Source organism: Haliotis asinina, chromosome 15 (genome assembly GCF_037392515.1).
Source record: "Haliotis asinina isolate JCU_RB_2024 chromosome 15, JCU_Hal_asi_v2, whole genome shotgun sequence".
Taxonomy (NCBI): domain Eukaryota; kingdom Metazoa; phylum Mollusca; class Gastropoda; order Lepetellida; family Haliotidae; genus Haliotis; species Haliotis asinina.
Window position 1 is genome coordinate 17,698,511 of NC_090294.1, and position 15,694 is coordinate 17,714,204.

Below are 15,694 nucleotides of genomic sequence, written 5' to 3' on the forward strand. Positions count from 1 at the left end.
TTAGAGTAGAGCTAATTTGTCTAATCACACTGCTATGCCATTTTTTTGCTCATCCATTAAATCTCAGATATACCACTTAGCCTGTGTGTTGAAAAAGCCACCATTTATTAGGAACATATGTAGTGTTGCCACCGACATTATCCAGTTGTGCACTAATACCCAGAGCATTTGGCTTCTGGATTTAGGGTCTTGGATCACAATTATTTTCGTATTATCAGCAGAAATGGTTTTGTTTATCAACCATGACAGTGTTTAGTTTTTATGGCACTGTCATAAGATTCTATTATGTCTGTCTGGGAATCTGAAAACAATTACAGGAAAGTTGTAGGAAGTTGAGTAGTATGGTGTTGTATGAGCTGAACTCTGAGGAATCGTGCCTTTGTGTGTGTTTAAATAGTGAGTGAGTGAGTGAGTGAGTGAGTAAGTGAGTTTATTTTTATGTTGCAGTCAGCAATATTCCAGTTACATTACCAGACAACCCAGTGATCAACAGCATGAGCATCAGTCTGCGTAATTGGGAACTGATGACATGTCAACGAAGTCAGCAAGTCTGACCACCCGATCTCATTAGTCACCTCTTACGTCAAGCATAGTCGCTTTTTCATGGCAAGCATGGGTAGCTGGCCTATTCTACCCCGTACCTTCACAAGTCGTGTTATAAGTATGTTGAGGTATTTATTTACCACATTATTTCCAAGAGTTTGGTATTGATATAGATCATAAAGATTGATAGTCATTATCCACATGTCAATTAATTATGGATAAATATCAGGGACTTTGAAATAAGTGACAAATATGTCTGAAAGAAATGAACGTACAGTCAAGTCTTGTTAATCCGACATCGTTCTTTGCACAGCAAATTGTTGGATTAATGGGCATGTAAGACTCAGATTTGAACATGCAATCGTAGCTTCCTGGTGTGCCCAAGGGAAGCAACTCTATTCAGATTTAGAGTTGATAATTCAAGGAATGATCTAACAGATATTTTACAAGATACTGGGCACAGACAACAGTCTGCAGGTCTAAAAAAGAACTAATACCAAGCACTGTCTGCTTTATGACATGGTAGCCATTATACGACCGGACACAATACTGTTGTGAGTCACAAAGTCAGCCAAAATGACCATATGGGGTTTTACGTTGTAATGCCCTGGAATGCTTATGGTGGATGTAGGTTGCTGGGTTAGACAGGCTTATTGAAGTGGCGACTCCTCTCCCTGTGCCCCCTTGTCCTCCTCGTCACAGCATCTAGCTGTCTCCATTGACATTTTTCAGGAGTATAAACAGGGGAAATCACTCTAGAAATACAATGATTAAATTTTTCTTTGTTGCAAGCAAACATTCAAACCATGCATTAAACATAAGAAAAAACAAACCGTGTTCTCTAAACAGTTGGATAACACATACACTAGTTCAACAAGGAGTTGCTATCGACGTTACAATCAACACCGTATTTGCCCAGTTACGGAATTCAGGCCATGAGAGACACTCGTGTGGACATGTAAATAACGCAATATATTTGATAATTGCTGAGTTCCCATCTTTCTTGCGTGGAACTTTTTCTTGAGCTTCACAACATTCCACCTTGTTTCTTTGTTAGCTGGATTAGGCTGGTGTTGATACACCCATTGCCAATAATCTCACTGGGATTAATATCATTGATTTCTAACTGGGAATTATGTCATTTTGTTTACTTTGTTTTGAATGATGTTAAAACACACACTGCACTTTATCTTTCTTGGTATTATGTCATTGATAATAAAGATTTAATTTTTATATCATTGGAGTTAAACGTCTTATTGGGAATTATGTCATTGATGTTAAACCTTTTGATGAGAATTATGTTATATATATGTTATGTTAATATCAACTTTTAATCACAGCCAAACATTTAACTTGAAGGGTTTTTTGTACTAACACGATAATGTCATCAGTCTCTGATGCCACTTCCTGTTATTGAAGCCCTCTGATTTGCCCATTACTGTGTTGTTGGGTCTTTTTGGCTTTAACCGACGAATCTCATACACACCCTTAGTGAGTTAGTGAGTTAATATTTAAAGTCACACTGGCAATAGTTCAGCCATATTGTGAATGCACTTCCTTAAAGCTGACAAACATGTCCAGTTTCCAAAATGGAAGCTCCCCTATAACCGATATCCTTATGTTTATTCTTAACATTTCTATTAAGAGTTTCAGTATTTGACACCATACAAAGAATTTTAAGTTTGCATTCCAGCCAACCTACCCTCTTTAGATTCAAACATTGTCAGAGAGCCAGAGTTCAGAGTAGAGGTCATGACCTTTAGTGTTTGGTCACATGACAGTGTGTGATTGTGATGCTGGAAGCTATGTTGAAGTCTGAGAGGAGATGTTTGTCTTTAATGTGGAACAGTAATAAAGTTCATCAACTTGACCTTTTGCTCTTCAAATAACAAGAACCTTCCTTGATTAGGTCTAATTTGTTTTGGTATGCAGATATGCTAATGTTTTTATCTGATTCAGAAAACATGGCTCTAAAACAGCAGAGCAGCATGTCTTGATAACATTTTGGAGCTATAGATAGTTGCGTATACAAAAGATGATTTTCTTAAATGAAATTTGTGATATATAAAGCCTCAGAGTTGTTCAACATTGGTTTTTTTTAAGAACATTTTCTTTAAGAATGTATTCAGTGATATGCTAAGTAATGACAGTAGTCTGAGGATTAAGTATGGACGTGAGGAAGCACATCAGCAAACATGACCATATAGTCCCGTTGGTCATTTCATGTGCCAGCTCAGCATTGCAAAGCCACATTTTCATGACAGGTACTTAAGATAATTATGAGGTCAAAAACATTTTGAATTGGTTGTAGATTTAAAACTTATGAACACAAGAATAGATTATCTTAACCCAAATAAAATGGTACTAATAACAAAGTGTTGTGAATAATGACAATATGATTAGGAAATACCTATTATGGACATCAAACAAAATTTGAACCCAGACCTTCCATGTGATGAGTGACAGCATTAACCACAAGACCAACTGTTCCTCACCTTAATGAATTTTTTTGGCTAAAACAGTGCATTCATCACGGACAATTCTTAGAGCCCTATTGATATTAAACCTGTTTGTATTTTTATAAAAAGCAACCACATTACTTTAAACTGGTGAAAAATTAGTTCCTGTAAATGAATGCCAAATCAAATATTGGTATTTACACTGGCCACCTGGTGTCGGCTTCTGCAGGCATTGCTGGCAGCTGTTGTATGTGACGCTGAATTAATGTGCTATCACGCTCAGTAATTCCTATCAAAGGAACGAGCTCTGTGATGGCTTTTCTGTCATTGATAACACAAGCAATAATTAACCCATCTGGATGAACCGGTTCACACAGCGAGAGGGATCAGAGATACATGGGCCTGTTTTCGGTTTACTGAATATGTACATGACTACCCTCTATACTCTGATAAAGAAAACCCTCTTAATCCAAACAGTACATGCCAGTGGAACCATTCTAATCCACAGAGAACCTGTTAGCTGAATAGTTATATCCCAAACAAAGTTATGTGGATTAACAGATGTGTAGCAAAGAGATACATTTGTATTTATGGACCATCTCTCATCATGTTTTTAATGTGATTAGTTTGACATTGATATAACCAAAACATACATACAGACCATTAACATGGTTATTTCAGTATTCATTGGAATTAAATCTGAATTGAAAATTTAATGAAGAAACCTCTAGCATAAAATATTATGGTTTGGGGAAAAGGTTAGTTACATTCGTTTTGTTTATTCATACATATTTTTAAATATTTATGTTATAAAATTATAATAAAACCTCCAAGAGAAGCCCGGGACAATAGATTTGCCTTATCAGTCTAGACTTCGGTTGGTCTCCTTTTGCAATATTTCTCTGAGATCTAGTGAGAGACTATGATGTTTGCTGTAATGGATGCTACATGCAAGCTATAATACGAGTGATTCATAGAGGGTTGAGACTCACAGACCTTTTAATTTTTTTCTTTTTAATTTTGTTCTTGTATATTCTCATAGTTTGCATAACAAATTAAGCAGGTGTGGGCATATTTGCATGAGGAGTCTGTCCCTGTGATGACTTTAACAAGAAAGGTGTGTGTGGTAACCAGTAGATGCTTTGAAGTGTCACATGTCCGCCACTAGTAGCTGATGTCAAGTGCACATGATAACATCCAACGGTGGTGGCAGACATTAGGTCAACGGTCTTGTGACGTGCACATTCTGTAACGATAATATGCTAAGAGGGGCCATCTCAAAATATTTGTTATAAATTTATGAAGTACTGGCACAATTGTACTTTTAATCATGTATTCAGATTTAAAAGTTGAATATAAAATTTGAAAGTGAGTTTGCATTTCACTGAATCATCTAATCACACAATTCACTGACCATGTTGGCCAAGTTATTCCTGGTCCAAAACTCTGATTTTCCTACAAATACATTGAATAACTGTCTAATCTGAGCAACCTTTAAATGTAGGAGTATACTTTCTTTTGTCCATCAGTTTATGTTGGTAAAGCACTTTGCCAAAGTGTCAATATTATTATTATTATAATTGTCTGTATTAGACACCTGCCCTGGAGAGCTGTGGAAGTGTTTTATCATGTAGGGTCCTGATGACAGGTAAAGTGATAACTGACTACCACCTGTGAACTGATTGACTCACCTCACCTGGGCAATTACGTTTGTATGTTCTTTAGGCTGCTTTAAAAAAGGTATGTTTCTTGATACAGTCGTCTCAAGTACAGAATGGGGTAGGACCTGTTTTGTTATTTTTTGGTAAATATGAAAATGATGAAGAGGTTAATGACATGAAAGAAAACCAAAAACCATAATGATAATCTGTCTCACAGTCCATGAAACATATTATTTCCCCTAGTGCCTAGTCTCTCTGCAATGCTACAAGCCTAAATGAAGCACATCTAGATTTCTTTTTAATGAAGCACGTCTAGATTTCCCAGGGTTCTGAATCTCTAGTTTCACATGGACTCCTTTTCGATTTAAATGGGTTTTTTTGTTACAATAAAAATTATATATTCAGAGGCATGAAGTATTAGTCTACCACAATGGGCACTCCTTTTATTCAATGTAACGTCACTTGTCAGTTAAAGTGAACTGAACTGAAGTGAAGAAGAGCTTTTCATTGCCACAGGAAATATCTGTGAAAAGTAAAGTCATTTGTAATGAATCTGACATTTAAATGAGCATGTGTTAATGAATCACTATCAAATAGTGATGACACCAGGTGTTTGCAAATGGTTTGCATATCCTGTCCAGGAATCACAAATACATGCAAGGGCAAGGCAATTGTTTTCTCCGGAAATCATGGTAACATATGGTACGATCACAATAGGGAATTGCAAAGGAGTAAGAAAATACTTTCTTGTCATTTTATCAAGAAGTATTTCTTAATGAAATGTTTTAATTGCTACTTTTATCAATTAGCAACTCTTGGTTTTGTTATTTCCAAATTTGGGCAAATCTGGTTGCAATATTTGTCATGTGTGCCTCCATCTTCTATTTCAGTATTATATCTGTAATAACGTCTTTGAATATATTGATATTAAGCATGTCATTGTTAATCAACTTAACACTTTTTGAAGTAAAAGTCACACATTATGAGCACATGTGCAATCACATACTCACAATGTTCACATGCAAAAGCTTTGTTAAGCATGAATCTTTGAATGCAATACTTCTCTTATTGAGCATGACTGTCACAACTGTATCACAAAGTGGATATTGTTTTTGTTTATATTTCAATTTGTCACATTTCTTGCAGGGATCTGAGCTACAACAAGCTTCTGTACATAGGCAGAAGAACTTTAAAAAGTTCTATTCTTTTGAAAAATTTGTAAGTAATATTGTTTTTGCAGATTGGTAATTATATGATTGTCTGACACTATTAGGCTGCAATGTCATTCCTTGGATATTTTCATAACTGAATAAATAAATCATTTTCTTGTGTGTTTTTACTGTAAATTCTTGAAATTCTTGTTTCTCTGTAATTGTCATTGCTTAGAATTTTTCCAGATTGAAATTTGACTTATTATTTGTTATAAGTAAATTTATTCTTAAATATAACCAAGGAATGTTCTGAAGCCTAAATGTTCATTTTCCATTTCAGGTGGTAGTGATGTTTTTGAAATGCCCTCTCTCTAATTCTTCTTTTACACACCTCTATTTATACTAAACCAAAAAGTTAAGCTTAGGATATTGAATGTTTTTGGGAATATTTGTATAAAGTGTGTGCACTTCTTCACTACAATATAATGTCCCAATAAATATTCATGTTCCCTAACTTTTTGTGTTCAGTATACATACTTTCAATTTATATTTTTTAATTGCACATGCAGTACTTTCAAATTCTTAATTCTGCAACATCTGTTTTATTTTTTTTTCAATTTAAGTTTAATTGTCATTCTTAAATTCTGAATGCATGATGTGTTCACATTGCAAGCCTTATTTATGTTTAAAGCTTGTTATTCTCATGCAGAGAACATTTCGTATTTCATATTGATTGTCCATTTTTCAGACAACTTGACCATAATGAAATAACTTGCATATCTGACACTGGAATAAAGGGGCTAAAGAACATGGAGATTCTGTAAGTATATTTCAATCATCCTAAATTTGGAGAATATACTACTCAGCGTTGATAGAGATATATTCAATGTCCTGATCCCCCGCACCACAAAGCGTTAGTAGCTCTAAGACAGCTGTGACTGTGATGCTTTATCTTCATGTTGTGCTATAATTGCTTTATTGCATGGGGCCTGATTCAGGGCTGAATGTTAATGATTGCCTGGAGATGTTGTTGACAAATAGTACTTGATTTTAATTGCCGTTGAATGGGTGCACATATTTTCAGCTTCATGTAAGCAACAGAGCAAGTACATTTGTCCTTAAGATAGTGTCTTTCTGAGGTGATTGACAGTTTGATAATCAAAAGTTCAGTGTTATGTGCAAGTGTTTTTTTGATAACTGTAGAAATATGTGAAAATACCCTTATGAAACGTTGTGTAGCATATACAAGTATGTACATTAACAGTACCAAATTGTGTTTCTATAAGTGATTTCTTTGTGTTGTCAGAGACATATGCAACTACATTAAATTCATATTACCAGTCCAGATTTTCTTGAAGCTATCCTACAATAAATACAATTTATCTGTTCGAGTAAGCAGCACCAGTACAAATACTAGTACTTAAAAGAGGCCTTCAGAGTTGCCGGGCAATATCCCTATAAAAAAATTGAGTAGTATTTGCAAAAATGAACACAATATTACCAGAACAGGTTTCCAAAAGTTGGCTGACAGTGTCTCTATCAAAGTTGAGATGTGTACATAAGCGTGAAAGTAAAAAGCCCCAGTACACCTGACCAGAAGAGGTAGTCCTCTTTTCATGCCGGTCAGATCTCCCCAATATGTTTATGACAAAGGCAGGGACAAGCATCTTCAGATTACAGTTACTGCCAGTTCTCCAGTGTCAAAACATTGTTATTCTTACATACAAATATGCATCATCCTATTTTTTTCCATCAATATTCAGTTAATTCATCTCAAAGCAAAACAATTCCCACATTCCCAGTGTCTCCTGAGTATGTGACTAATGAAATATATGTGGTGAATAAATATCCCAAGATGCTGGTTTCGGTATCGGATGTTAGGATGGGTAAGAGAGCCTGGAATATATCTATGTTGTGGTCACCAGATAGCCTGGTGTTCAACTGAATGGATGTTCCCTTAACTCACTGTAAACGGGGAACCTCTGTTCTGCAGGGAGCACCTGCCTAAACAGTCACAGATTGCACCCAGCATTTTCAAAATGTTGTCAATGTGAATGATGGCATGTTGTAGATAAATATCCGAGCGGCTAGATAAGCATACAAGGATGCCCCCAGACTGTGAAACTGTAATACAAATTTGCACAAGTAGGCCTGCTTATATGTCATCATTCATTTGGTTGGTAATTTATATTCTGCTCACAGACTGGTTCTGTTATTGGTGGATATCTGGCATTCACTCTAAAACCTTAATGTAATTAAATATGACAGTGCTTGACTTGACTTGACTTCATTGGATCCTAAAAGATGAAAACTGAAATTCAAGGCATAAACAATACAGATTTGGTAAAACTAAAATTTTTATTACTTAAAATAACCATTCAAAATAAGCAGTGGATATTGGATTTACAAGATTGATAGAACATAAAGGATAAAGTCTAGGAGGAAACAGTTGTTGAAGAGAAACTAAGGGAAAATGCGACAGTTTAGTCCATTCATTTGGAAATCCTTCATGTGTATGGATATAGTACTCTTTCTCATATGCATTGCCATTGGCTAGTGATATCCCATCCTCAATATCTCTGCAAAGTGTAATATCCCCTGCTTTATTTAATGGTATATGTTCTCTAAGAACTCACAGTAGACTAATGCCAGGCTATAAATAAGTATATATTTCATACATGAATTTAACAGTGATATGATCTGACAAAATACAAGCTTTCAAATGACCCTAAAACATATTTTTGTACCTGACGGATTTAAGTCTTTGTACTGATTCAAGCTTCTGCAAAGGTCAAGAAAGGGAAACTCACATACTTAAATTTGTGGGAGAAAAGTAGGTTTCACAAAATCTGGCACAACGCAGGGAGTATAAACTCTGATACACCCATCATAAATAGCCAGAAGTTACGACATTGTTTTCAGGAAGTGACAGACTGTCTACATCTCTTACATTGCCCAGAAGTTTCAACTCATCATGGTAATGTTAAATCCCAAGCCCAATGTGTCTATTAAAAGGTTACAATGTAATGTTATGTACAATAAAATAAACAAGCATACCATTTACATCCCTTGGACGGGAAGTACAACAAACAGAGGCTATACAACCATATTTTTTCCTCTGAGCATCCAAAGCATTTTTAACAGCTTGCATAATGATAAAGCTGTGTTTATTTAAGCAGGGTTTATAAGGGTTGAGGTGAATATTGTCTTTGTATCTGTATCTTGGAGATACACGCCTCCATGTTATACATTTTGAGAAACGAAATGTAATACTCGTGGAGAAAAGGCGTATTTCTAAATAGCACTCAGGGTTCAAGTTACCACGTTATGTACAATTTAATCACAGTTATACTGATATTTTAGACTTGATATTGGATGGCAGTGATAATCCTTATGAAAGTCTGAGTGCCATTGTACAAAGCGATCTTACCTTACCTTAACTTAGACTTACAATAGTCTTAGCCCTTAGGTTGTTTTGAACAAGGGCACCCTGGCATTAGTCATCCATTGGTACTCAGTACTTAACTTTTAAGCCCGCTATGTGTTCAGTTTTATATAACAGCTAATTTTGGGATATTTTCAAATCATGAACATCTGAACTTTCTAGTTTAATCATTTTATTTTTAGAACCAAATGACCAGGATTTTAACACAAGAAAAATGAAGAATTTAAATAGATTGTAATCACCATATGCTTTGTCTGAATTTCTTTTTCAGATATCATTTAAAAAAATAATGATAATGTTTGTTTTATGACCCGTCACTAAACTTTTTTTACAAATCATCATCCGTGCTGCCATGAAAACCTTGTAGAAAACCCCTTAAGTCTTTGTTTGCTGAGGGCTTTAACATTTAAAAATGGTAAATACTACTTGAAAAGAATATACAGTAATGAATATAGTGGATTTTGTTTACATGCTTTGGGGTGAGCTATTTGGCATGGGTGAATACCATCATACCAGTGTAGTGTAGTGTATCTCTGATTGCCACTAAGTAAATCGTAGACAGACGATCATGGGCTTATGAGATAGAAGGGATTCCCATTAGCCAGAGATGGCTACTCGTGTTCGTGGCTCAACACTTTTAATCTTGTCTAATCTGTAAAAGGTATGTTTATGTTAGGGGATTATCCTTCACTATAGTTATAGGTGAGGCGCTCAGGGCTGTGACATTGCATGGTAAAGGTGACTGGTGATGCTGCTTGACTAGGTTCAGTCTCATTAGACAAGGAGACAGGTGGTTGCCATTGGTCATTGATGTGGTGTACAGCGAAAACTATCCTATGAAAAGTTTGAGTAACCATGTGTCATAATCAAGTTTTTTTGTAATTGTTTTTAATTTGTGAAAGCATGTTTTCATAGTAATTTGCATCTTTGATGAATAACATCCTGGATGTTACACTTACACACCTAAACCGGATATTCAACAGACTTGTACTACTTTTTGGGAGTCAGCACCTGCTGCTAAAAGCAAACGGAGCATACCATCAGCAAAACCAGTTAAAATGTGGGGATGTGTTTGTGGGTTTTGGGGTAATGAAATTTAAATGTGCTGCTATGGCAACAGTAATAAATTTCATGAAAAGCATAAAATCAAGAAATCTGTTTAACATCCAGTGCCACTAATCATGGGGAGATAACCCTAGGTGGTAATATTGCCGACACTCTTGTCTATATGGTGGTTGGTTTATGGTGATTTCAGCATCAGTACCTGCTTTCACTGTTAATCACTGCTAATGTCAGTATAGTATCTCCTTAATCCAGGTTAATCCACAAGATGTGTATCTTTGCGAGGGATTATCCTTGAGGGTATTTATAGCATTGACACTCAGACCTGTGACACATTTATGACATAAGACATGGTTACAGCTCGTGTCAGTTTGCAGTGAAAGCTATGATTTTGTGAATGTTCTCAAGAAGAATCTCACAAACATAATGCAGCAAACTCATTAAGGAATGACTCAAGAAACACGTTTGATTGTAGATTTTATATCTACCTTAAAAACAAATAGATTTATCTGGTAATGCAATAAATACATTATGTGCTAAACTGTCATATAATTTGTTAATGGAATAATCGAAATAACTGGCAATGTGAAACATATTTTACATGTTCCCTTTCTTTTCTCCATGAGTATACCTGGCATCATTAGTATCACAGATGTGTAATTGTCACAGCTTTGAATGTTTCATGATACACACTTTCAAAGGGAATATCTTTAATGGAATATCACACACAGCATGTATCCATCTTGGTATTTGAAAAGTCACAGCTTTCAGTATGTAGTAGTAAACACTCTTAGGGGAATATTTTTTGTTTATCACCCACCCAGCACGTATCCACTCTAATTCCAGCTGTAAACACCCTTGTTATCTATACTGGATACATTCCTATATCAACAAACATGAATCATTTCAATAAGTCATCTTTAAGTGACCCAGCAAATCTCTAGTGGCTTAGTGGGCATTTAACATCCAAGTAACACTTTGGAATTCCTCAATCCTCTGTTTTATGTAACCTCTCATTGGTTAGAAGCAGTGAACCATGGTATATGGGAGTTATCATTATGAAGGAGAAAATGAGAGGAGTTATCATTATGACCAGTGCTTGTTGCCCCTGGACAGATAAGCTAGGCTGTGGGAATTAAGCCAGGGCTGGCTTAAAGGTCAATAATTGGAAATATTATCAATGGGAAAAATTGTCAGTGGTTATCAATTTGAAAATTAGATGTCAGTGGTTGTCAATTTGAAAATTAGATAATATCATATGTAAATATTTGTTTTGAACTTTATTATGACAATACACAAAGTTCGGTCTTGAGTCATGGGCTCTCTCTAAATTATATTTAGGATGTATTCTTGCACAGATATGTCACTACTCACAGCGATGTGAAAGGTTGTAATTTCTCTCAAACTTAAAGAGCATTTTTGCTCCTAGTTGTCTCTCCGATATTTATTTGTAATTGATTGATATTTAGTTAAGGATTATAAGTATGAATGGATAATCCAAGAGTTCACAGCAACTGACATGGTTGACTATCATCATTGAGGCCCTTGTTTTTTTGCGTTATTGGAAACTACATGTTTTTTCTTAAATTTGGTTTTCATATGTGTCCTATGCTACCCATATTTAGATAGGGATAATCAGATATGTCATTCTGTTTAAATATACAGATATCGTAGGTTTGTGTATCATGAAAAGATAAAGTATGGCTATCAGAAAAAGTATGGCTATCAGAATGAGACCAGTATATCTCCATAAAGATAGCATCATGTTGAATCTGGTTTGCATTACACAACACAGAAATAAACGTCCAATACAGTTACACATTGATTTTATGACTGGAACAGGAGTTGAATTTATGTACTCTAAACTTGTCTTATATACAATGCTCTAAACTTGTCTTATATACAATACTCTAAATTTGTCTTAAATACAAGTTGCAAACCCCCGTAATTAGTACATCGCTTCAATAATATTGTGAAAAACATCCTTTCCACTAAAACTTAACAGATACAATAATTCCTTTCAGTAAAAATTGTATGCCTTATGACAAAAAAATGTACCTCTTTTATGCCTCATCTAACCACTTTCCTTAAAACCCATATATCTAATTTAGATCTAATTCCAAAGTATTTCTACTGATACTTTCATCCAACTATCCCATCATCAAATCAATATCTCTGTATGAGAACACTACCAGTATGTCTCATTGGCACGGACACTACAGCCTCCATCAAGGGCGTCTATGACTTAATACAGTTATTGCCCAGCTGATATTGAGATAATTCCCAGACAGATATAGACACATCTGTCATAACAGTGAGTGGGGGAAGAGATTAGGTATTTACAACAACAGTCTCCGCCTTTATCAATAGATGCAGATGGGGATGATAGCATCTAGAAAGTACGCAGAAATTTACCCAGCACGAACAAAAACACACAACTATCTGAAAATGAAACATTTTCCTAGGTCAATGTTAAGTTTGTTCTGGAAACTGACAACTTGTTTTTGTACTTTGAGGGACATTTTTCATTTTTGTTTGCACAGATTTCAGTTAAAAAAATAATGGTGAAAAATGTAGTATATAGAATATGTAAGTATATCATGGTAGTAGGAATATGGAAGTATATCATGGCAATTTTATATTTAATTTAGAGAGAGCCCATGACTAAAGACCGAACTTTGTGTATTGTCATAATAAAGTTCATATATATATATATATATAATGTACTTTGTGGTAGTATCTAAGAGTATCATTATATTTAGTATGTATAGAGACAAGGATATTGGGATATTCAGGTAATAGGAATGTATAACATGGCAGTAGGTGTGTTCTGTATATCATGTCAAAACGAATATATGTTATAGCTATACCTGTGTTTATCATGGTGATAGCAATATATATGATTGTAGATGGTATATATCACTGCAATAAGAATGTATACCATTGCCATAGGAATGTATATCATGGCAGCAGATGAGTATATCATGGTGATAAAAATATATATTATGTTAGTAGGAATGTATGTCGTGACATTATCAAGGTATGTCATGGCAGTAGGAATACATGGTGTGGCAATATGATAATAATTCACTTATATAGCGCCTAGTATCCGTCTGACCAGTTGCTCACTGGACGCTAATCAGAATCTGATTATCACTGCCCCAGATGACCCAAGCTGCCTCTTAGGCGCTAGAAGGTTATAGTCACAGGACTCTATCTCACCGGGTACCCATTTTCTGCTGGGTGAACAGAGGCAAATTTGAACAAACTCACTTGCCCATGTGCTTCGTTGTGGGGCAGGACTGAAGTCCTAGAAACTCTCAGGAGTTAAACTGCCAAACACGGCCACCCATCGAAGGACTGTCCGAGTGTCAGTGTATATGTGATACTAATGAATGTATACATACATGTATATATATCATGGCAGTAGGAATACATGATGTGGCAGTAATAAACATAATCATGATATATTTCTGTTTCAGAACGCTGAGTAATAATAACATAACTACACTGCCTAAGGATATGTTCCAAGGAATGACCAAACTAAGAGTTCTGTGAGTATAAGACTTGATCAGTTCTTAACTTTGATGTTTTGATGGTGATGAACTGAGTGACTGAGTTTGGTTTTACGCCACTTTTAGCAATATTCCAGCAATATCACGGCAATGGACACCAGAAATGGGCTCCACACATTGCAACCATGTGGTGAATCAAACCCATGTCTTTGGCATGATGTGTGAACATTTTAACCACTAGGCCACCCCACCACTCATGATGATGAGTGAGTGAGTGAGTGAGTAAACTTTAAAATTTTACATCACTCTTAGCAATATTCCATCCTCTTGAAGGAGACACCAGAAATGAACTTCACACACTGCACCAATGTGAAGAATCAAACCTGGACATTTGGCACTTCCTCTTTCACCACTAAACAACCCCACCGCCCATTATGATAATGATTATAATTCCATGGATGACAAGCTGTGATATCTCAGTTACATCAACAATGCTGTAAGGGACATTAAACCTCCATAAGTCTGCTTCTTACTGCCTTATGTTATTTCACTTGTCCTGACACATGGGTGAAACAATTGTACTTTAGCTACGAACCTCTATTAGGGAGGATTGTATTTGGACAGAGTATTAAGACCAGTATTTGGATATACGTTAAACACAACCATTTTAGCTATCCAGAGAACAGAATATCCCAGCATTTAGCTTTCTGGGACTCCAGAGTGAAGTCTGTTGATCTTCAGTAGGCCTCCAAGATAGCAAAGACTGTTAAAAAAGTGCATTGTAAAGTTCAGATTCCAGATGTTTTGTTTTGGTGTCTTATGTTGAAATGTTGTTCCTGCCAGAGATTTCTGTCAAACAAGCTCCAAGAGCATTTCTCACTTTTATGTCCTGGAACTGTGTTTCTCTATGGCAACAGTCTGATTAATTGTAAGGATGTGTAGCATTTGGGAATGGTATCAGAAGTAAACAATGCACATCCTACCCAAAATATACTTTCTCCAAGAAATATAAAAAACGATGTTTTCAAAGCTGCTAGATTATGCGACACTTCCTCAAACATTTGCCAGCATACTATACATAAAATACATCACAGACTGATAAAAAACTTGATCCTTTCAACAAAGGGAGATTACTCTGTGTCTTGTTGATTAATGTGTTCTGGCTGATCAGGAGACAAGTTCCAACATGGCTGCTTACATTGCATTTAGAAGCAGACGTTAAAAACATCCACCTGCACCTGGCTGGGCGAGCATTTGCTGCACAGTAGAGTGTGACAGTGGTATCACAAGGCGGTAGATAGCTTTAACGCTCTCATTAGAGAACACAAGCCCTTTTCCTCTCTCCCTCATGTTAAAGTGAAGCCCCTACTACCTCCTGATAAAATAAACATAGCAAATTGGTCATGAAATTCATCCAAGGAAGTTCAGCCTATCCTGCAACAAGCATTGCCATATGTGCATGTGAGGAGTTCATCGGAGAATCAGCAGAAAAACATCCCCTTCTCACCTTTTCCTTTTGGGACTTTTCCGATACCTTTGGAAAACATTGCTTCTCAACTTCAACCAGACTGCAACCTTTGGTAAAAAATAGTACTAAATGCTGCATGATGCATTCAGTTTTGAAGTCCCATTTTAATCCCAATGAAAGGGAATTGCTGGGGATGGAGATCCATATGTTAGACCTCAACCCTTGCCAGTGTTATCTTCTGTAAGCAAATGCCAATCTTGTGTTTAGGTCATGATATAATACCTTACATAACCTTTACTCATAGTTACCCAGTCTACCCAAAGGAGAGACAGCTTCAAGGCTGTCTCTCATCTGTCTAGTCAGTGGTATGAATTCGGGAGATGTATTGGT

At 35.9% G+C, this 15,694-nt stretch overlaps 1 protein-coding gene across 5 annotated transcripts in view; it reads left to right on the forward strand.

The window, feature by feature from the left end:
• LOC137265332 (slit homolog 2 protein-like) overlaps positions 1–15,694 on the forward strand; it is a 163,334-nt gene that overhangs the window by 82,520 nt on the left and 65,120 nt on the right. For all 5 annotated transcript variants that reach the window (XM_067800708.1, XM_067800711.1, XM_067800712.1 and 2 more), the window contains exons 5-7: positions 5,810–5,881; positions 6,563–6,634; positions 13,804–13,875. In XM_067800708.1, coding sequence (XP_067656809.1) covers positions 5,810–5,881; positions 6,563–6,634; positions 13,804–13,875 — 216 coding nt within the window. The remainder of the gene's footprint in view (positions 1–5,809; positions 5,882–6,562; positions 6,635–13,803; positions 13,876–15,694) is intronic.